This window comes from Lithobates pipiens, unplaced genomic scaffold, assembly GCF_037356315.1.
Source record: "Lithobates pipiens isolate NorthernLeopardFrog02 unplaced genomic scaffold, aLitPip1_a1.2 Scaffold_8, whole genome shotgun sequence".
Lineage (NCBI taxonomy): Eukaryota > Metazoa > Chordata > Amphibia > Anura > Ranidae > Lithobates > Lithobates pipiens.
Window position 1 is genome coordinate 44,328,260 of NW_027507903.1, and position 24,206 is coordinate 44,352,465.

The 24,206-nt window shown below is 41.0% G+C and overlaps 1 protein-coding gene across 4 annotated transcripts in view; it reads right to left on the reverse strand.

The window, feature by feature from the left end:
* The window catches only part of ARNT2 (aryl hydrocarbon receptor nuclear translocator 2), a 178,637-nt gene that overhangs the window by 21,004 nt on the left and 133,427 nt on the right, over positions 1-24,206 (reverse strand). For all 4 annotated transcript variants that reach the window (XM_077472073.1, XM_077472074.1, XM_077472076.1 and 1 more), the window contains 4 exons: positions 12,717-12,793; positions 6,084-6,218; positions 5,739-5,813; positions 3,174-3,325 (listed from right to left, as the gene is read on the reverse strand). In XM_077472073.1, coding sequence (XP_077328199.1) covers positions 3,174-3,325; positions 5,739-5,813; positions 6,084-6,218; positions 12,717-12,793 — 439 coding nt within the window. The remainder of the gene's footprint in view (positions 1-3,173; positions 3,326-5,738; positions 5,814-6,083; positions 6,219-12,716; positions 12,794-24,206) is intronic.

A 24,206-nucleotide genomic window follows, 5' to 3' on the forward strand; every position in this document is an offset into this window, starting at 1 on the left:
TTTATTGTGTTCAGCAAGTCTGGTTGTCAGAGCAAACAGCCAGATGCTCAACCTGCACAGCACAGCTTGTCTGATTGAATGCTAGGGGAGCAGCAGAATACTCACAAATTATCTCTCTATTTTTTTTTTTCCAGTCAAGATGTTTCCTGTCAGTACAAGTACACTGTAATAGAGCCTGACTGGATTAGAGTGCTGAAATTAATTAATTGATGTTCTTTATACTGCCTGAAGTTCAGCCTAGAGTACACCTGCCATGAAAGATTTGTGGAGGCTGCCATTGTTCACTTTCTTTTTAAATGTGAGGTGCTTGGTTGTTTCTGACTTCAGTACTTTTAATTCACAGACTCAAAACAAGCATTTAAGTCAGAGAAAAGTTAAAATGCCCTATTGTTATATTTGTTTGAGGCCAGTGGATAAGTCAGAGAACCAGCAGAACAACCAAGCTACTACAATTTTCAAAGAACACTTCAGCAATGGCAGCTTCTGTAGTGTAAGTTTAAGGGTAAAGTAAGGCTGCAATAGCCAAAACGCATGAGCATTTTATACTGTATTTATGTCATGTAGCCAATAAAGAGTAACGAGAGGAATATACCGGATGGCTGGCTTCTTTTCTGCTTTAAGTTTAGAAGAAGGCTTGGAAGAGATTCCCATCAGTTAGTGTGGTCATGTGGCCTTGCTGACCAATGACCACTCGGTAATGCAAGCATTATGATGATTACAGGTTCTAAAGCTGCTACTGCAGTATACAGTGGTGTGAAAAAGTGTTTGCCCCCTGACTCATTTCCTGTTCCTTTGCATGTTTGTCACACTTAAGTGTTTCGGAACATCAAACCAATTTAAACAATAGTCAAGGACAACACAAGTAAACACAAAATGCAATTTGTAAATGAAGGTGTTTATTATTAAAGGTGAAAAAAAATCCAAACCATCATGGCCCTGTGTGAAAAAGTGATTGCCCCCTAAACCTAATAACTGGTTGGGCCACCCTTAGCAGCAACAACTGCAACCAAGCGTTTGCGATAACGTGCAATGAGGCTTTTACAGCGTCCTGGAGGAATTTTGGCCCACTCATCTTTGCAGAATTGTCCTAATTCAGTTACATTAGAGGGTTTTCGAGCATGAACGGCCTTTTTAAGGTCATACCACAACATCTCAATAGGATTCAGGTCAGGACTTTGGCTAGGCCACTCCAAAGTCTTCATTTTGTTTTTCTTCAGCCATTCGGTGGTGGACTTGCTGGTGTGTTTAGGATCATTGTCCTGCTGCAGAACCCAAGTTCGTTTCAGCTTGAGTACATGAACAGATGGTCGGACATTCTCCTTCAGGATCTCTTGGTAGACAGCAGAATTCATAGTTCCTTTTATCACGGCAAGTCTTCCAGGTCCTGAAGCAGCAAAACAGCCCCAGACCATCACACTACCACCACCATATTTTACTGTTGGTATAATGTTCTTTTTATGAAATGCAGGGTTCCTTCTACGCCAGATATACTTGGACACACACCTTCCAAAGAGTTCCACTTTTGTCTCATCGGTCCACAGAATGTTGTCCCAAAAGTCTTGGGGATCATCAAGATGTGTTGTGGAGAAATTGAGACGAGCTTTGATGTTCTTTTTGCTCAGCAGTGGTTTTCTCCTTGGAACTCTGCCATGCAGGCCATTTTTGCCCAGTCTTTTCCTGATGGTGGAGGCATGAACGCTGACCTTAACTGAGGCAAGTGAGGCCTGCAGTTCCTTGGACGTTGTTGTGGGGTCTTTTGTGACCTCTTGGATGAGTCGTCGCTGCGCTCTTGGGGTAATTTTGGGCGGCCGGCCACTCCTGGGAAGGTTCACCACTGTTCCATGTCTTCGCCATTTGTGGATAATGGCTCTCACTGTGGTTCGCTGGATTCCCAAAGCTTTGGAAATGGCTTTATAACCCTTTCCAGACTGATAGATCTCAATTACTTTCTTTCTCAATTGTTCCTGAATTTCTTTGGGTCTCGGCATGATGTGTAGCTTTTAAGGATCTTCTGGTGGACCTTACTGTGTCAAGCAGCTCCTATTTAAGTGATGCCTTGATTGTGAACAGGTGTGGCAATAATCAGGCCTGGGTGTGGCTAGAGAAATTTAACTCAGGTGTGGACAACCACAGTTATAGTATGTTTTAACAAGGGGGGCAATCACTTTTTCACACAGGGCCATGATGGTTTGGATTTTTTTTCACCTTTAATAATAAACACCTTCATTTACAAATTGCATTTTGTGTTTACTTGTGTTGTCCTTGACTATTGTTTAAATTGGTTTGATGTTCCGAAACACTTAAGTGTGACAAACATGCAAAGGAACAGGAAATGAGGAAGGGGGCAAACACTTTTTCACACCACTGTATGTTGTACAGGTCTTCTCTAAAAGAAAAAGTTACACTTTAAAGAATTAAAAAATTTGCAACGATTTAGAGTTACTAAATAACAATATGTTAATTGTGGTTTACCTGATTACTATTAAGGGTGGATACTATAGGGTACATATGCTGAAATATATAAAAATTGACTATTGATTATGGCTGCCATTTAATTATCTTTGTGAACTTGGATGCTGTCATGTACATGAATATGGCAGCCTCTTTGGGGACATGGTTGTCTTTGTCTAGGACTGTGAGAAGTTGTACAGATCAATTTTTCCTGTGAAAGCAGACGTTAACTGTTTCTGAGCACCACAAGCTGAAAACACGATTTATTTTTATTATTCAAAGCAAACTCCCCCATCCATGCATGTCTCCATTCTCCATGCTTTATTTTGTTGAGGGATCACTTTGAAAACCACCCCTAGCATTTCTACCCTGCAGCCAGGAGTATGTGCTTAGCTTAGAAAATCCCTTCTCCTCTCCTCCGGATAAAAGAACAAAAAAATGCCCATGAAGACTTCTAGGCTGTATGACATCATTTTGGCCTAGGCCAGAAACCAGGAAGCAAAAAAAAAAAAAAAGTAACAAAAAAACAAATAAAAACAACTTTCTGTCTAAGGCTAGCAGCAAAAAGATTGAAAATACTTGATGTTTGAAGTGATTAAGAGAATAAAGTTCCTGTTAAACGCTTGTGGAGACTAATGAAAGATTTAATTGGCTTACATGGACAGTCCCATCCCTTTTGCAGTTCTTCAAAACAACCCTACCTTGTCTATTTGTATACTTACTTCACGTTGGTATTTGTACAGATAATGTATTCAATCTCGTCAGAATATGGGTTCTGGAAAGTGAAGCTGCTGGTGCGAAGTAACATCCAGTCTCGGGTCTTTGTGTGGAAGCGATACATCACCGACAGTACTTGTCCTTTAAGCTTTACTACCTAATGAGAAAATGAAATGTTGACAACCTAAATTCATTTGAGCTCAAACTGAAGTGCTGGTTGGTATCAGAAACTGATGGACCAATAACCCACCCCCATTCCACTCACACACTCAACTATTGGTTATTCAGGTAAGTAAGGTAAATATGTATTGGTATTACGTTGGAGGCAAATCCACAAACAGAAATGCTGCATCCCAGAGTACCAGGTTCTGGCACTTTCTGTTGTGCTATTAACCTGTCTGGTACAAAATCCAATTTCATTTTAAGCTTTGCCTTCTAGATATCATCAGATGTATGAATTCCACTGTATAGCCATATTCCAATCGGCAGGGAACAGACACTTATTTACCAACAGTAACTTCCTACACAGAAACAGTCACAAGTCTTGATTGTCTCATTAGTTCTGACCTAAAAAAGTGACAGCCAGCGGGCAAGAAACTGATGGATTCAAACTGGGTTGCCTACCTTACAGCAATGGAAAATGAAGGCTAAAGGAAAATATTTTTACCCTCCGTATTTGTCCTAGTAACTATTTTTGAAGGTGAAAGTAAAGGAAAACTTATGCTCTGTACACACGGTCAGACATTCCGATGACAAAATCCGTCTGATTTTTTCCGACGGATTTTGGGCCAAACTTGTCTTGCATACACACAGTCGCACAAAGTTGTCGGAAAATCAGATCGTTCAGAACGAGGTGACGTAAAAGAAGTACGTCGGGACTATAAACGGGTCAGTAGCCAATAGCTTTCGTCTCGTAATTTATTCTGAGCATGCGTGGCACTTTGTGGATCGAATTTGTCTACACACGATCGGAATTTAAACAATCGTATTTTGTTGTCAGAAAATTTTAGATCCAGCTCTTTGTTTGTTGGAAATTCCAACGGAAAAGTCCAATGGAGCCCACACACGATCGGATTTTCCAACAACACAATCCGATCGCACATTTTCCATCGGAAAGTCTGACCACGTGTACAGGGCATAACAGAGGGGAAATCTTCCAATGGAAACACAAATTCTGGTGATTCTTGTGACAACAAGGATTCCCTCACTTTGGAGAGATTTCCTGTCATTTAATGTTTTAGCTATGGAATAAGAAGTGGAGGGAAATCTCCCCAATGGAACACAGATAAAAAAAAAGCTGTCAGGGGTTATAACCCCCTTTACTCTATCCAAAATCGGAAAAAAATGTTGCCTTTATTTCCACTTTAATAAAAAGCTCCCATATAAAAAAAAACGATTCATAACTACAGAGGTTGTCCAAAAAAAAACACAGAAAACATAGGGTATATGGCAGGCAGAATGTTTTACTTGCTGTCCATTAGACGCAGCACCTACTTAATTTTGAGAAGTGTGTTCTCTGTCGTGTCATGTACTCCTTTGAGCTCTGTAAAGTCTAAGGGTATATTACATTCCAAATATCCCTATATTGTATATGAGATGGAACACAGCACATTTGGTTTAGGTTTTCATAGTTTCTCAACCAATGATACTCTAATTATATGGTATTTGCAATATTACTTTTCACTTATTTTTGTGAAAAGTCTGTGATTAGGTCTCTCATTTCATTTGTCTTCAGAAATGTAATAACTGTCCAGTTGTCCGTGACTACATTTTGTCTGTGTATGCTGTATTGCAGAGACCCTCGGGTTGATTTACTAAGTGCCCATTCGCACTGGAAAATGGACATCTACTGCATGTTTTTCCCTTGCACATATACATGAATTTGAAGTGTGTTTTACATGCAGTTGATGTGCATGTACATTTAGTTGACGCGTATTTTTCCATTTGCATTTGTCCCGTGAGATCACTTCCTTCATCTTTCTTTCCCTGGGCTCCTTTGCAAACTGTGATGCGTTGCAGGGCATTTTCGGTGCAGAAAGATGCAGCATGCTCTACTTTTTTGACTGCATTGCAATAATGTCAACTATGCCCATAGTCCAAAATGCATCCCACTGTATTAGGTGTGAAAGGGCCCTAAAACTGGAGAGTGCAAAATCTGGTGCAGCTGTGCATGGTAGCCAATCAGCTTCTAACTTCAGCTTGTTCAATTAAGCTTTGACAAAAAAAATCTGGAAGCTGGTTGGTTTCTATGCACAGCTGCACCAAATTTTGCACCCTCCAGTTTTCGTAAACCAACCCCCTTGTCTTTTCATATCATTTCACGGAATATGTACTGCATAGGTGCACTGATGTTAATATTTTTTATCTATTTCAATACTAATAAAAACTTTTGGGATTAAAAAGTGACAAGTGCAGTTAGTTTGATATATGTTGACTGATAGATATTTCAAACTGTCAGTCATTTGATAATGCCAAAAGAGGTTAATTTTTAAACAAGTTTTACACACAAGGTTGTAGGTGATTATATATGGAGCAGATTATACTTCCTCTCCTACTTCAGTGCTAATTACCTGCTGAAAACTCTCTCGAAGATGACTCTGGTCTTCAGGGTGGCAGAATTCAATGATGTCCTTTCCCAGGAGATCCTGGAAAAAAAAAACTACTTAGGGTTCTTCAAGAGCAATATATGAATGTCTACAGTCTTAACATTTATAAAAGTATGAAAGAAATATAGACCTATTACATGCTACAATAACCATGTCAAGGTCATAAAAACAAACAAGGATTGATCAAAGGCATGGACCATCAAACAATAAATAAACAAACTAAGAGCAGTAAACTAAGCCCAAATCCAAGGCAAGCCGTAACAAAACAAATGTGCTTTTTCAGCATCAGACATATCACAGACCACCAACCTGTGGTTGATACCCAATCACACTGATGCAGCGAGGGTCTACGAATGTGATGATCCCCTCTGTGCTGTGTCGTGATAAGAACTCGGTAGGAAGAGACATTCCATTCATATCTAGGCTCCCCGGGGAACTGGTGACCTGTAAAAGACAGCAATATACTTCATCCCTTTATTTATATTGGGCTGTGTAATAATATGGTAAACTTGTACTTGGATTTTTATTTGGCTATAAGAAATAAAGGGGCAGATTTTATGGCTTCAGAGTGAAACTAAAACAGCTTTAATATTCAGGGTGAATGAACCTACTAAAAGAATAACGGAGGTCTGGAGCCTGGATTTTAAAGAGACCCTGCCACCAGAACATTCCTTTCAACAATCTTCCAATAAGATTATATGTGCATTTAACATATTTTGAGCATATTATTTACCTTTAAAAAACCTTTCTTATGTAGACATCCAAAAGCCCTTAGACTGTTCTTTGGATGCAATGTCAGTAGCCTCAGAGTTGTTACTACCTAAATTAAATTCTATAGCAGCCTTTCTCAACCTTTTCAGTTCAAAAAAAGAAACCTTGTAACTTTCCAGTATCGGGGAACCCCTGGTAAAAATGACTATATCTACAACTCATGATACATTAGTGCCAAGGCCCTAGACCAGTGATGGCGAATCTTGGCATCCCAGATGTTTTGAAACTACATTTCCCATGATACTCATGCACTCTGCAGTGTAGTTGAGCCTCATGGGAAATGTAGTTCCGAAACATCTGGGGTGCCAAGGTTCACCATCACTGACCTAGACTTTTGTTCCAATGTAGGCCACCATCCAAATAATGGGCTGAACACTGAAGAAGTTCAACTCCAGCCATGGCTTTGGGTGGGAGTGAGCAGTATGCTGTCATTTAGGGCTGCAACTAACAATTATTTTCATAATCGATTAGTTGGCTGATTATTGGTTCGATTAATCGGTTAATAACCTTAAAAGAAAAAAGTGTGTCAAATTGACGTTCATTTTCAACCACAGTGATGGGAAAATTTGGAAATAATAGAAAACTTCTTGGTCAAAGGAATTTTCAGACCGTGTATGTGGTTTTCATTCAGAAATTACATTCATTTTAAAAACAGAATGTTAAAAACAAGTGAAAATTTCAAACAAAATTCTTTCATTCAGCGAATGTACAAAGATTTTTCGTCTGAATATTCTCATCTGAAAATTGATCCATGTGACCAGCATAAGGCTCGGTACACACCTATGCAGTTTTCTTTTGATCTGATTCTGCAGTGCTTTTTGCTGTGCATTTTTGATTTCTGTGTGATTGTGTAATGTGATTTTACGGCAATTTGCATTTTTTTAGGGCAGATTAAAAAACACAGATTGCTACAAAAACACATTACATGCTTATCTGCAGCTTCTCCATTGAAGTATATTGAACCAAAGAAGCAACGTTTTGCTTTTAAAAGTCCCTGACCCTTTCCAAATACGCAGCGGCTGAAAAATGCACAGATATGAACGTGTCCCATGGGAAACATTTAATGAACTGTAGTGCATTTCTGCAAAAAGCACCAATAAACATAGATGTGACCAGGTCTAAGACATTTAGTAACATAATGGGGTTAAAAAGACTAAAATGAGCCCTTTATAGTAAAAAAAAAAAAGCAGATAATCACTACTTTAAGGGGTTCATTTTTTTACTGTAGAACTGTGAACGTAATATTTACAGTAGCAATTATTTTCTCTTTTTGTACTATAAAGGGCTCATTTTAGTTTTTTTTAATCCCATTATGTTACTGGCTGATTAATCGATTATGAAAATAGCAATCAATTAATTTCATAATCGATTAGTTGTCGATTAATCGATTAGTTGTTTCAGCCCTACTGTCATTACAGTAAATGTTGGCTGGAGTTCAACATCTTTGGTCTGGGTCTTATTATTTCGATGGAGAAATTTAAAATATAAAATTTTTCTGTGCTTGTACCTGAAACTTTGGTGACAGGGTCTCTTTAATGGCTAGTGGACTGCACTAAAACTGGCCATAGATGGTTCACTTTTTCCATTCAACCAGCAAGTTAAACAAAAATAAAATACACATTTGAGGGAAACACTGATCAGTGTATTCTGACAGTGGGGAAGTCTCCCCTCTGTTAGAATATAATAGCGCAGCAGGGAGAATTCCCCACTGCCACAATACACTGATAAGCGCTGCTGGCTATGGCTTGCGATGCTGATCAAGCACAAAAAAGTCAACAAGGAGGTTGTACAGAAGTGGATTGAAATTTGTCCGGTCCCTGCTGAACTGGTCTAATTTTGTCTGGCTTAAGAGGTATGCAATGGGTAGCAATGTTTTAGGACCAGATTTCAGCATTGACACTATATGCTGTATGAATGAGTTAAATTCCTTTAAATTAATGACATAGAAAAGATGGGCATTGCCATAATCAGGGTTTTATAATTCAAATGGTGTGAATGCAAAGCATTTTTAGTTTTGGATAGAGTGGGCCTTACTTTTTTTTTTCATTTTTCAGGAAGCAGTTTGTTTTTCATTTATTCCCAGTACTTGGAGCCCCATGCCAAAGATGACCAGCACTGGGCTACCAACACCAAGAAAAAATGCATTGTAATTTATGTCACTAATAAAATCAATATCGATAAATGGATGCCGGGGCACGCTACAGGAATATATAACTAATAAATTATATAAATTATGAAACATGGAAAGAGTCACAAAGTCATTTCAGGATGGCTACGGCAGATTTGTGTTTTTACAAGGATTCTTCTACTAACAAATAAGTGCCAAATCTATTTTAGTATAAATAATCAGGACTAACAATGTAACCACACTCAGAATTTAAATACTGTAGACAATTTCTGTATTAGAATTATATTCGTTATTTCTTGTCTAGCCATAATGATGACATGAATTATTTTCAGAGAGTAATAAAAAGAACATAAAGGGAATAAAAAGATAAAACAGAAAGTAGCGGTGAATTTAGTAAATTATTGGTGGCAATTGTGTCTGGACTGTTGTCTGCGTCATCTCTATTATAATTATAATAAATGCCACCTATAATATCCGTGCTTCAAAATTCAATACTGCAATTACAATGCCTGCTTTTCTAATATATACAATTGTAATCTGAAAACTTTTGTATAAATGTCATGAAAAAATGTGCAGTTGGATTTATGTTTGCAATGATAACACTGGCCAGAAACAGGAGATAGTTGGAAATAAGGGTTCAATGTTTACAGTCAGGACTGCTGATAAGAGTGCACCACTGGAACACCTTTATGGAGCCTAGGCCCCATAAATTCAACAGGGGGGCCCAGGCAACTGACAAGCAGGGAGAAGGAATTTGTGAACAGGGAGGGCGATCTGTGCAGTGGGGGAGCAAATACTGGAACTGATCCTGCAGGCCCCCTACTGCAGCTGGAAACTGGCTTCTCCTTCTCTCTCTAAAGTCGGCTTTCAGCTCCTGCAAAGCAAGCCACAGGATTGGTTCCAGTAATTGCCCCTTCACCACACTGAAAAAACCCTCTTTGTGCACGATCTCTTTTTCCCTGCTGTCTGCCCCCCCCCCCCCCCCATGTGCTTCTTTCCCTGTATCACTGGCAGCTTCCCCTCCTCTTGCTCCCGCCAGCTGCTCTGGGCACACAGGGAGTCATTTCAGGATGGAGAGCCCATTAAATGGTCATATTTACAGGCCCCTACCTTTTCTGAATGAACACAATGAGTGATTGCTACCAAAGTCTCCATGCTTTCAGAATACAAAGCTTCAGTTGGAGTGATTCCCTCATGCATATATAGTGTGTGGATGGGACAATCGGGTCATTTTTGTTTTCATTCAATCCGCTGGTTGAATGAAAAAAATTAAGCATGTGTGGGCTGCCTTACAGTTCTGTCTCAGTAAGGGGTGTGTTGGACTTCTGCAAAAGGACCACTGCCTTCACATAAGAATGGTCCTGTCCGGCAGATGCTGGCAGAAGACAGGCTTTTATACTCAGGCTGTAGATGTTTTTATAACAGAAACAAACTGTAAGCCATTGAATGTTTCTTGTTTCAATGCTCTTTGAATGCATTTAGACAATTTTAATTGAAGGTTTATTTGGGCTTTAACCACCAGATCTGTCTTTGAATAAAATCATGAATACATGTTGACTTGCATTCTACAAGAGTGCCTTTGATTTAGCTCAACTGTGCAGTATCTTTGAAAGAGTACAAAACATTACAGGATTGGTTAAAATCTCCAAACTGGATTTACCCACCCTTCAACTCTAACCATTTTTAGTCTCTTGAACATGGCAACATGGTATCAGTAACACATTATTCTGGGACGGTAGTGTAGGAATTCCCAACAGTCCAACTCCAGACAAGCTTTTTTTAGTATATTGGGAAATAATTACTGTAGAATCCTTGTCAGTTATTGTAAAGCTGGTCATACACTGTACCAATTCCTTGGTAACTGGCAGAAATTCACTCAGTGGGTGGACCTGCCAGTTGCCCCTAGTCTAACATCCCTCAAAATCAAAAGATGCAGGCAAAAAAATTCATGACCGAAAAGCAGTTTCATCTAATCATGGGTAGGTGCTGCTGTTCGGGTATTTTGATGGTCAGAGGGACCAGTTGTCAATATCCAATAAGGCTGCACAGAAAAAAAAAAAAAAAACATCAGTGCACAATCAGTTTTCCCTGATTTCCCTGTACTCCTCTCAAGAAAGAAAAATACTGAATCAAGTTGTGCTGTAATTTGCATATTAAAAGAAACAGACTAAAATATTTATATAATTCCTTTTATTAATACCGCTACACCATAACACCATTGGGTGATATGGAAAAGGTATTGGTTAGTCTAGATTTCTTCTTGAAGCCAAATTGAACTCTGCTTTTTTTATTTATCAAATGAGTCCTGGGTGGTTTAAGCCATAATGTGCAAGCATGCACTGCATATTAGCACATTATGACAGAATTCCCTCTCAAACGGAGCCCACCAGTGCAACATTTCAGCGCTCCGGATGGTCCTGGGTGCTTCCATATTTCCCGGTCTTCTTCCCAGGTTCCATCTGTTCAGCAGCTTGAATGGCAAGGCTGTGATGACATCCCTCACATGTGCATAGGAGTCACATCATCATTTTACAGAGCAGGTGCCATAAATGTATGCTGAGCTGCATGTGTGCTGCTCAGTGTACATGAAAGCTGACAGGCAGAGGGAGGCATTTATGACAGAAGAGACTGAAAAAAAAAACGTTTTTTTTGTCCGTTATAAAATATTGTAAATAAGTACGTTTTCTGCTTCACTGACAAGCACTGATGAGGCTGCACTGATGGGCACGGATAAGGCACCACTGATGAGGTTGCTGATAATGAGGCACTAATATGCAGTACTGATAGGCATTGATGGGCACTACTGATGGACACTGATGGGCACTAATAGGCAGCACTGATGAGGAGGCACTAATATGCAGTACTGATAGGCATTGATAGGCGGCATTGATGGGCACTACTGATGGACACTGATGGGCACTAATAGGCAGCACTGATGAGGAGGCATTAGCAGGCATTACTGATAAGCACTGAATGCCATCTTTAATGGGCACTGATTGGCACCCCTGGTGGGCTCTAATGGGCATGCTTGGTGAGTCTGCACGGATAATCAATGCGCTGATTATCAGTGCAGACCCCACCCCCCCCCCCCCCTCAGGAGAGCAGCCGATCGGCTCTCCTCTACCCGTGCCTTGTCAGCGTGAATAGAGGAAAAGCCGATAAACGGCACTTCCTGGTTATTCACTTCCTACGTCATAGGCACTTCCTATGTCATAGGCTCTTTACCAAGATTGGAGATGCGGTGTGTAAAACTGACACACCACACCACCAATTGCTTAAGCAGCTTATCCTGCTGGACGATAATGAAACCACTTTGCGGCTGTTATATTGCTATATGGTGCATGGGAAGTGGTTAATACCGCTTTAACCCCGGAAGATTTTAACCCTTAATGATCCGGCTATTTTTTGCGGTACGGCACTGCATTGCTTTAACTGACAATTGCGCCCTCATGGAATACTGTACTCAAACAAAATTGATGTCCTTTTTTTCCCACAAATAGAGCTTTCTTTTGGTTGTAAATTGCAATAAACATATATGGACATTTATACAGCGATCAGTGCTATAAAAATGCACTGATTACTGTGTAGATGTCACTGGTAAGGAAGGTGTTAACACTAGTGGCGATTAAGGGGTTAAATGTGTTCCCTTATGTGTGTTTCTAACTGTGAGGGGATGGGACTGACTAGAGGAGGAGACAGGTTGCTGTTCCTGATTAGTAGGAACAGCAGATCTGTCTCTCCTTTCCTGTCAGAGTGGGGATTTGTGTGTTTACATACACACATCCCTGTTCTAGCACTGGTGCCCTTGATAGCGGGTGGCCAGCGGACATCGTGGCAGCTGGCCACGTGCATTGGGTCCCCCACCGTGCCTGCTATCGCTCTTAAAGGTGCTGACATACACCTACGGTGATTTGCAGAATCATGCCGACCTGCTGCGGTATAATGATGGCGGCTGGTCAGCAAGTGGTTAAATGGGAAAAACTCTGCACTTGATGCAGTGCTAGAAAGCCTCACAATCAGAACCATGAGCACACAATTCTAACCTGTAGTCTGCCAATTGCCACCAGGCAGTATTTACTCCCCTGGCCCACTTCAGCATCCTCTTCAGGTATTGTCATTCCTGTAAGAGATCAGACAGGTATACAACATAAGCACATACACCAGCAGCATGTACACAAAATGAGGAGAAAAAAAAAATCACATTTAGAAAAAGTCAACAAATGTTTCAAAAACAAGAGATTTCACAAAGTACTATTACACAGCTGTATAACTAAATATATGGAATGTACACATTTGCATGTTCATGTAATACACAATTAAATACACCCACGTTAACTGGGAAATATTTCTAGCATCAAATTTGCTCATAGTGACAAGTTAGTAAAACGGTACATCAAACTGTTTTCTTGCACGAGAAACGCATCCGTTAACCTTATATGTAGATGGTGCTGTGCTGCCAGTGAACGCGTCATGGTAAAAGGGGTTAATGAAGCCTCGGCTGTGGATATTTGAGAAGTTGCTGTCCCTGGTTCCCCCTGTTCAGCAGACACACAATTGAAGAATGTTGTTTACTGGTAGCAAATCAGAGGCGATGGAGCACATTTGTGTCTCATTAGAGGTATTTTTATCACATGCAATTCTGCAATGCTTGGAGCCATCCAAACTTCCTGTTATGAATTTGGAAAAAATGCGGCTTTTTTTTTTCTCTGCAGTTGGTTTAAGCATTTTCCAAGCTCATTTCACAAGATTCTGAGTAACATGGTGACGGCACAAGAGCGAATGAACCAAAAGCCTATTTTGTATAAAAAAATGGCAAGAAAATTGACCATCTTGAATGGAAACCATATCCAGGACTGTAGTATTACTACAGATATCATTATTGTCTAAAAAGCTGGCACAGAGTCATAATGCGGTCAGGTCTAAATACAAAAATTGATTGCGCTTAAAATTCCCCAAAATTCCTGTGATGTATATGCCGTAATCAACTATAGGTCTTAGATGTCACTATCATTTGTAATATATAATTATTTTCATCAGTGTTTTAAACTGCAGATACTAAAACCTTATATCCTAAAAACAAACATTATTCCCTGGAGAAACTTTACCTATAAATGTTAATATCCAGTTTTATTTTGTGCATTTAGGAAATAATCCAGGCATTTTTTAACACAATTTACGGAGCTGGCCAGAACCAGTTTATGAGGGAGTCTATTCCACATTTCCACAGCTCTTAATGTGAAGAAGCCTTTTTTTGTATTTGTAGGTTAAATCTCTTTTTATCCAAATGTAAAGTGTGCCCCCTTGTCCTCTGTGATGGCATAAAAGTGAATAACTCAACACCAAGTTCACTATGTGGACCACTTATATATTTGTACATGTTGATCACATCCCCCTTAATCTCCTCTTCTCGAGAGAATAGATTCAGTTTCTCTAATCTTTCCTCATAGCTGAGCTCCTCCATACTTCTTGTCAGTTTGGTTGCCCTTCGCTGCCCTTTCTCCAGTTCCCGATCCTTTTTGAGAACTGGTGCCCAAAACTGAAGTGCGTATTCCAGATGAGGTCTTAGTAATGATTTGAACAGGGGAAAATTTATATTTTTCTCTCTACAGTCCTTAATTCTCCTAATACAAGAAAGGACTTTGCTTGCTTTGGAAACCGCACTTGGCACTGCATGCTATTATAAAGCTTATGATCTACCAGGACACCCAGATGCTTCTCCACCATTGATTCCCCCAGTTGTACTCCCCCCTAATATGTATGATGCATGGATATTCTTAACTCCCAAGTGTGTAACTTTACATTTATCAACATTAAACCTCATTTGTCATATAGTTGCCCAATTAAACTAAAAGTGTTAGGCAGGCTGAGGGGGGTTGCTACACACAGAAGGCTTTTTATCTTAATGCATAGAATGTATTAAGATTAAAAAAAAACTTCTGACTTTACAATCCCTTCAAGGTAAGGTTGATGGTTCAGTTTTGTGGTTATGTGTTTAGGAGGAGGTAATTTGAGGATTGAGGTTAGGAATTAAGGTTCATATGAATTTATTTATTTTCATTTTTTTATTGGTTGAACTAGATGGACTTGTGTCTTTTTTTCAACCTGACTAACTATGGATAGATACTATGATTAAACGGTGCATTGAGGTTGGCTTGTAAATTGGAGACATCCTGTAAGGATGTTATTCCGTTGCATAGCTTAGTGTCATCTGCAAAGACTGAAATGGTACTTTTAATCCCAGACTCGGTATCAATTATAAATATAATAAAAAGTAAGGGCTCTAACACTGAACCTTGGAGTACACCACTAACAACCCTAGACTATTCCGGGTATATGTTTGAGAACAGCTAAGGACACTCAGCCTGTACAACACAATGACAGGCTGACAAGGGCCGTGGCTGTCCGCATGTATGCCTGCATCCAGCAGTCAAGGACATATAATCGGCGCTGGAGACAAACAGTCTGCGTCCAGTGCTGATCATCTTTCCCTAACTGCAGGTAACCGCGGGATAAGCTGATAAATGTGCGGTGGACATCTGTGGCTCCTAACAGGCTGTCGTTTCTTCGTAGAGCCTGAGCAGCAGGAGCTGTTTGCACACACCTGTGATTCCTGTGGGGCATAAAAGATATACGAGTATGCTGCGAGCACAGTGTTATATCTTTTTTTTAAAAACGCTTCTAAACGCAAACGCAGCAAAATGCCACTAAACGCGGCATGTAAACGTGGCAAAACAGACATTTTAAATGTGAGTTGCTATCTGTCAAGTTAAATTGTTAAGGAAAGGTTGTAAAAACTAAGCCTTAGATGCATTTAGAAGTGTTTTGCGCTTGAAATGCCTCTAAACTCAGCTTCTGAACCTATTTTTGTCCGCTGCTGTAATTCAGGCGCCTGGCACCTGAAAAGGGGCTGGAGGCCTGAATAGGGGGTGCGATGCACGAATCTATCCATTTGTCATAGAGGGGGTGGCTGGAGAGAGGGAGCGGCACCCATGCACCCTTAATGGACACATTGCCACTGCTTGGAAGTGCAGTCACTGTAGATTTGCGGGGAAGATCTGAAATTAGGGGAAGCTCTGCTGAGTTTATCATCCAATCAGGTGTAAGCAAAAATGCTGTTTTTTTATTTCCCTTGCATGTCCCCCTCAGATCTACAGCGACTGCACTTCCAAGTGCAAAGTGTACTTGCCTTTAGAAAGTAAACCCCATTGTCACAGAACACATGGAGCACATTCAGTCAAAGTACAGAGAGAGAACACAAAACACAGTCAGAGCTCACACACAATCAGAGCACCCACAAAGGTAACACAGAGCACACACAGATAACCCACAGTCACTGCATGCATACCCAGAGCACATACAGAGCATATACTAGAGAAGAATGCCTCAAGTGTAGCAATGGACATCACCAAAGGACCACACAAAATTCAGTGGATATTCGGTGTCAGAGACAGCAGACAAACAACGGTATATAGTAAAAAAAACTATTGGTCCTACACAAGAGATGGTCAGAGACTGTGGAGATAATACAGGAGGTGGTCAAAGACTATGGACAAGATACAAAAATGGTCAGAGACTGCAGACATGATACAAGAAATGTTCAGAGACTGTGGATATAAAACAGGAGATGGTTAGAGACTAGACTGCAGCCATGGTACAAGAAATGGTCAGACTGCAAACATGATACAGGAGATTGTTGGAGACTTCAGACATGATACAAGAGATGGTCAGAGACTGCAGGTATGATAAAAGAGATAATAAGAGGCTGCAGACATCATACAAGAGATGGTCAGAGATTGCAGACATGATACAAGAGATGATTATAGATTGCAGACATGATACAAGAAATGTTCAGAGACTGAAGGCATGTTACAGGATAAGGTCAGAGACTGCAGGCATGGTACAAGAAATGGTCAGACTGCAAACATGATAGAAGAGATAAGAGACTGCAGACATCATACAAGAGCTGTTTGGAGACTACAGACATAATACAAGAGATGGTCTAAGACTGCAAACATGGTACACGAGACAAGTAGAGACTGTGTACATGGTGAAAGAAATGGTCAGAGACTGCAGACATGATACAAGAGATGATTAGAGATGGCAGACATGATACAAGAGATGTTCAGAGACTGCAGACATGATACAAGAAACTGTCAGAGACTGATATGATAGAAGTGATTGGAGACTGCGGACATAATACAAGACATAGTCAGAGACTGTAGACAATAGTACAGGAGATAGACAGAGACTACAGACATGATACAAGAGATGGTCAGAGACTGCAAACATGATAAAAGAAATTGTCAGAGACTAACATGACACAAGAGATGATTAGAGACTGCAGACATGGTACAGGAGATGGTCAGAGACGGCAGACATAATGCAAAAGATGGTCAGAGACTGCAGACATGATACTAGAAATGGTCAGACTGCAGACATGATACAAGAGATGATAAGAGACTGCAGACATGATACAATAAATTGTAGAGACTGGCATGATACATAAGATCATTGGAGACTGCAGACATAATACAAGAGAAGGTCAGAGCATGTCAGAGACTGCAGACACGGTACATGAGATGGCCAGAGACTGCAAACATAATAAAAGAAATGGTCAGAGACTGGCATGATACAAGAGAAGATTAGAGAGTGCAGACATAATACAAGAGATGGTCACAGACTGTGGACATGGTATAGCAGATGGTCAGAGACCAGAGATGATACTAGAAATGATTAGTCTGCAAACATGATACAAGAGATGACAATAGACTGTGGACATGGTACAGGAGACGGTCAGAGGCTGCACACATGGTGAAAGAAATGGTCAGACACTGCAGACGTGATACAAGAGATGATTACAGACTACAGACATGATACAAGAGATGATCAGAGACTGCAGATATGGTACAGGGATGGTCATAGACTGCGCACATGGTGAAAGAAATGATCAGAGACTGCAGACATGATACAAGAGATGGTCAGAGACTGCAGACATGCTGCAAAAGACTGTGGGCATGCTATATGCGTCGTTGGAGACTGTGGACATGCTTCAGGAGACTTTGACTGAAGACATATTACATGAGACTACTATAACAGGGCAATAGGGAAACACAGATTAGTGTCTCCAGGGGCCCCAAAGGCCACACAAAAAGTGCCAAAGAGCCATAGGTTGAGCACCAGGGTACTAGAGTATGTACAGTTAGACCCCATTCACACCTGAGAGTTTTGTAGCTTGAAGCCTGAAGCTACAAAATGCTAGAGGGGAAAAAATCTATTATTCTCAATAGAGATGGTTCACATCTCCACTCCATGTCGCCTGAAGCTGAACGCCTGAAACTCAACAAGTTCCAGACCCTTTTTTGTCGCTTGAATTGAGCAGATTTGGGCGTTTTTCTTCTTTTAACATTGGTGACCTTTTGCCCTGCACAAAATCGCGGCAAATCGCGCTAAAAAATGCTGCAGCTCTCGGTATTAAATGCGCAAAAAATGCTGCAAAATCACTGTAAATTTGCGCGATTTTCTGCTTGAAAAAGCTATGCTCAGGTGTGAATGCAGCCTTAGAACACACACTGGACAAACATAGTCAGAGTACACAGTGACAGGACACAGTAAGAACATATCCAGGTCCCACATGCATCCAAGGACAAACATACCCAAGCAGAGCATACACATTTGTACAGCATGCAGAAGACACAAAGAGAACACAAAGCCAAAGCACACACAGTCAAAAATACTTCACAATACCTTTAATTACTTTTTTTTTAAAGTAAGTGCTGTTACAAGAGCAGGGTGGCGCAAAGGAATTACTATTTCTACTAGCAAAGTAACACTGACAAGTAGCACTGACATTCTTGCATGTAATGAGGTTGTAGATTGGCAAGGTGAAAACTAGGGTCTTGTGAAATATGGGGATCTGGACTAGTGAAATATGGTGGCCTAATCTAGTAAATTATGGAGGCCTGGTCTACTGAAATATTGTGGTCTGGACTAGTGAAATATGGGGATCTGGACTAATGAAATATGGTGGCCTGTTCTAGTGAAATATAGTGGTCTGAACTAGTGAAATATGGTGGTCTGGACTAGTGAAATATGGTAGTCTGGACTAGTGAAATATGGTGGTCAGCTCTAGTAAAAAAATAGTGTGTTGGTCTAGTGAAATATGGAGCCCTGGTCTAGTGAAATATGAAGGCCTAGTTAGTGAAATATGAAGGCCTAGTCTAATGAAATATGGTGGCCTAGACTAGTGAAATATGAAGGCCTAGACTAGTGAAATATGGAGGCCTGGACTAGTGAAATATGGAGGCCTGGACTAGTGAAATATGGAGGCCTGGACTAGTGAAATATGGAGGCCTGGACTAGTGAAATATGGTGCCTTGTTCTAGTGAAATATAGTGGTCTGGATTAGTAAAATCTAGTGAAATATGAAGGCCTAGTTAGTGAAATATGATGGCCTAGTCTAGTGAAATATGGTGGCCTAGACTAGTGAAATATGAAGGCCTAGACTAGTGAAATATGGTGGCCTAGACTAGTGAAATATGAAGGCCTAGACTAGTGAAATATGGAGGCCTGGACTAATGAAATATTGTGGTCTGGACTAGTGAAATATGGTGGTCTGGTCTAGTGAAATATGGTGGTCTGGTCTAGTGAAATATGGTGGTCTGGTATAGTGAAATACGGTGATCTGCTCTAGTGAAATATGGTGGGCTGGTCCAGTAAAATATGGTGGGCTGGTCTAGTGAAATATGGAGGCCTGGTCTAGTGAAATATGGTGGCCTGGACTCTACATAAGTACGATGTGCTCAGCAGCATACATGTGATGAGGGCAAGATGGCTTTGCAAATATTTCAATCATGGGATTACTGAATGTATGTAGACATGAAGAGTGTTAACACAGGTCACTAATGCATCAACAAAATGCAGAGGACTACAGGAATAAAAAAGAACTTTGTGCTGAAGTGATCGAGCCCAGGAGCTCTTACATATGCCAGGAGAATGTCAGTTTTCATTGATGACAGATTAGTTATTCTTGCATCAGATTATTGTAACCAAATGTTTTATGCAGTAAATACTACAGTTCAGCAATGGAAAATTCTTCATCCAGACATCTATAAATTAACGTCTTCAATGCACTGCAGGTTGCCTTATTCTGATGAATTAAACAGTCAGCTGAAGACATATGACTAGTGCTCCCATTCAGTAAGTGAGGTGAGAGCAGACGAAAAGCTCCAAGAAGTCAGAGATAAGCAAGTATTGTTTAAATCAAGAGTCAAGTGTATCCCTGTTTGAATATTTGTGTGCTTTGTGTATTTCTTCAGATCTTTTAAGTAATCCAGCATTAAACTTTGCCTCTGTACAGAAACTTCCTGTAATAAAGACCACTTACTGCTGCTGTCTCTCCTTTTGAAGGGTGATTGGTCCCGTCTCCACCCCCTCCGGTGGTTTTCTGCAGGTAACCTGTAGTGGGTGGAGCCTGTTGTGCCCCTCCCACAGCTCTGCTGTCTGAACAGGCTATGTACAGCACAGTGATGATGTTATCATTTTTACATGGTAATAAGTGAGTCTGCAAAGGTATCTGGTGCACACAGAGTAGATTTGTGACTATTGAGGAATATATTAAAATAAAAGTTTTTGAACCTTGAGTTGCAGCCCAGCAATGGATACATTATAAAACCTGCAATAGCATGTTGTTCTCTGGTTTCACCACAGTCACAAATATATAAATAGATGTATACAAATATATAAATAGATGTACCATCCAGAATCCATTTTTCACTGATCTGACCATATACTTCAATTTGATTGGCTGTACTGGACTTCGCATTTCTCTTGCATGATTCCTCTTTGTACATTGCTAAGGCAGCCCATATATTAATTTTTTTTTCTTTCAATCAGTGGGTTGAATGAGAAGAACTTACCCAATTTACCCATTCACACCTTCGATGCGGATGAGGATGAGGATATCCTCTTCCAGTGATATTTGAAAGTGAGGAGACTTCCCTACCATAAGATTACACTGATCAGTGTTGGGTGGCTGGGTGTGTTTACTGCTCCCTAACCACCTCTTTCAACTGTTAAAACAGGGAGCGGAAGGAGGTGTACGTACAACAGTGATAGGGCTACTTCACACAGACCGCGAGGGGAGTGATAAAAATAGATGGCTGATCCATGGTTTCACTGATCCCACAATTGCAAAGGCAGCCGTATGTAGTTGTAGGCCACCATTCTTTGAATTGCAGCCACAGCCAAAATTGTGCCCACTGTTGAATTCAGCAGGCAGTGCTGTCACTAAATACCACCCATTGAAGTGAAAGGGGGGAATGACGCAGCTGTCCTCCAACCATGTGCAATGCACAAATATGAGGTATGGTGGTGCAGGCTTTTCAGGGTTAAAAAAGGCAGTGAAGAGGAGACACATCACGTCTCAGCCACTTCTCAACTGTTCTTTGAAAAGTGATCCACTGCCGATCACTTTTCAGAAGAATGGCAAGGGCTTCCTTAAAGCGGGAGTCCACCGGGACTCCGCGTTTTTTTTTTTTTTAAAGCCAGCAGCTACAAATACTGCAGCTGCTGACTTTTAAATAGTGACACTTACCTGTCCAGCGCGCCCGCGATGTCGGCACCCGAAGCCGATCGCTCGCTCGTCTGTCGGGTCCTGCCGCCGCCATCTTGGGTATGGGAATCAGGAAATGGAGCCTTTCGGCTTCATTTCCCGGTTCCCTACTGCGCATGCGCGAGCCGCGCGGCGCAATCCGGACGGTCCCCGCTGCCTCTGGGAGCTGTGTGTTTCCCAGCAGGCAGCGGGGCACTTGCTGAAGGGGGCGGGCGCTTGCGGAAAGGGGCGTAACGTACACCCCTTTCCGCAGAGAGCTAGCCCGGAAGTGGGTGCAGTTACCTGGATTATCCAGGTAACTGCACCCCCCTCCCCCCTGAAAGGTGCCGATTGTGGCGGAGGGGGGGGGGGATTCCGATGAGCGGAGGTCCATTTTAGGGTGGACCTCCGCTTTAAGTGTAAATGTTGACTTGCATTGCTACACAGCAAAAATACTTTTGCCTGTAGAGTCCAGCAGGAACTGACACTTTCCGACTTTCTACATTCATTTCTATTGATAGGTGCATTTACAGCATATTTATGGCCTGTAAAGCGCCAAAAAATATAATTTCCCATTTTAGCATTGTAAAAAAAAAATGTAAAATCATAATGTGTTTGATCAGCATTGCTTGATGCACCTTGAACACCCATGCAATGCACCCGAAGTATGCATTAGCGCTATGATGTGCTTTAACATTTTAGATACTGTGAACAGCCATTAATTCACCTATCGCATTAAGGTGCATTATTGACTTGTTTTGTTCATGTTTGCGTCACGTTAAATATGTTGGGCAGACATGTTCTCTGTGTTCGTTTTCTATTGGGGAGTAGTAAGGTCAGCTGAACGTTACATGCTGGATACATTTTGGCGTGATGCAACCTGAAGCACTGCAAATGCATCCATGTGAGCTACACTGCCAGCTGCAAGTGAAATAATTGGTACAGAAATCCGTTCCTAAAACTAAAAACGGGGATGAAATGCCTGTTCTTGGCACAAGTGTGAACTTTCACACAGGTGTTGAAAATAGGTGGTTAGGTTGCATTTTTACCGCTTCCTGACTGCCTATCAAAGTTCAGCAAGTGTTGATGCTTTGAAACTGCATTGATTCACTTCTATTGAAGCACACCACAAATGCACAGTAAACACACGTATGGAGTTTACAGAACATTTAAGATATTTTCCCATTCCCATTTAGCATTGTTAGCATTTACCAATAGCTTGTTCACATGTGGTTTTTGGGGGTGGTAAAACCCAGCCGGCCAGGGGTGTACACAGGCTGTAAAGCTTTGCTTTGCTGCTGTGGCAAGAATTATATCCCCTATAACTTTTGGGGGTGTGGCTCCTGCTTAACGTGACCCATTCAAGTGAATGGGCCTGCTCTGCAAGCGCCCTGCAACTGCCCCACAACCGCTTGCAATGCATGCAGTTGTGGTGTGCTAGTATAGGGATCAAGGGGTTAAAGCAGGTGGTTCTCTCAGAAAAGTGATCCAAATGCAGATCACTCTTTAGAGAGCACTGCACGTGTGAACCAGGCCTAAAAAATAAATAAAAAACCTATCTAATGCCGCGTACAAATGAGCGGAATGTCCGACAGAAAAAGTCAGACGGAATGCCTCATCGGACTTCTTTTTTCAAAAATTCTGATGGACCTAGAAATAGAACATGTTCTAAATATTTCCGACGAAACCAATTCTTATTGTGAAAACCGCTCATCTGCATGTTGTTCCGATGGACCAAAAACTACGCATTGCTCTGAAGCAAGTACGAGACAGAAGCTATTGGCAACTGGCTATTGAACTTCCTTTTTCTAGTCCCGTCGTACGTGTTGTACGTCACCGCGTTCTTGACGGTCAGACTTTGGTGCAATCGGGTGTACGCAAGAAAGTTTCAGCAGAATTCCATTGGAAAAACCTTCAGAGTTTATTCCGACGGGAAAAACGGTCGTGTGTACAGGGCATAACAGAGCCTTTTTTGGAGCAACACATGCAAAATGCTCATTAAAGTGTTTGTAATTCCTTACATATATCCAGTGAAGCGATTGGCCAGATTTGAAATAAATCCCCCTACATGTGTGCATGTTTTTCTACAGCCGTCTTCCCCCCTATATCCATTCAAAGTTCAGAATTTACACAGGATCTCTCAGCTCTGAAAAGCAGGGGTTGGAGATCTGAAGTTACATCAGTGAGGAGAGCTCTGAGAGCTGATTGGAGGGAAGGGACACACCTCCCTTCACACAGCACACAGAACTGTGGCTGTCAATCACCTTTAGATCCCTCCCCGTCACCTTTTTTCTCTTGGTATCAGGTAAACTTCTCAGAAGTGACTCAAGCTTATATCAGAGGAAGGAAGCAGCAAACAAAAATTAAACGTAGTGCTGTGGACTGAGAAAAGTACAGACTATAGAGGGATATGCTTTGTTCATATTTGATGTCTGAGGTTTACAACCACTTTCACACTAAAGGTGTGTTAATTCACATTAAAGGCTGCTTTGGATTTCAATGCCTGTGTGAATGAGTCCTTAACCACCTCAATAACAGGCACTTAAAACACCTTCCTGCCCAGACCAATTTTGAGCTTTCAGCGCTGTTGCACTTTGAATGACAATTGCGCGGTCATGCTACACTGTACCCAAATTCGTTTTTTATCATTTTTTCCCCAGAAATAGAGCTTTCTTTTGGTGGTTTTTGATCACCTCTATGTTTTTTATTTTTTGCTAAACAAATAAAAAAAGAGAAAATTTTGAAAAAAAATATTTTGTTTTGTTTCAGTTTCAAAACTTTGTAAATAAGTAAGTTTTCTCCTTCACCGATGGGCACTGATGAGGTGGCACCAATGAAGTGGCACTGATGAGGTGGCATTGATGGGCACTGATATGTGGCACTGATGGGCGACACGGAGTGACACTGATAGGTGGCACAAATTGGTACTGATAGCTGGCATGGA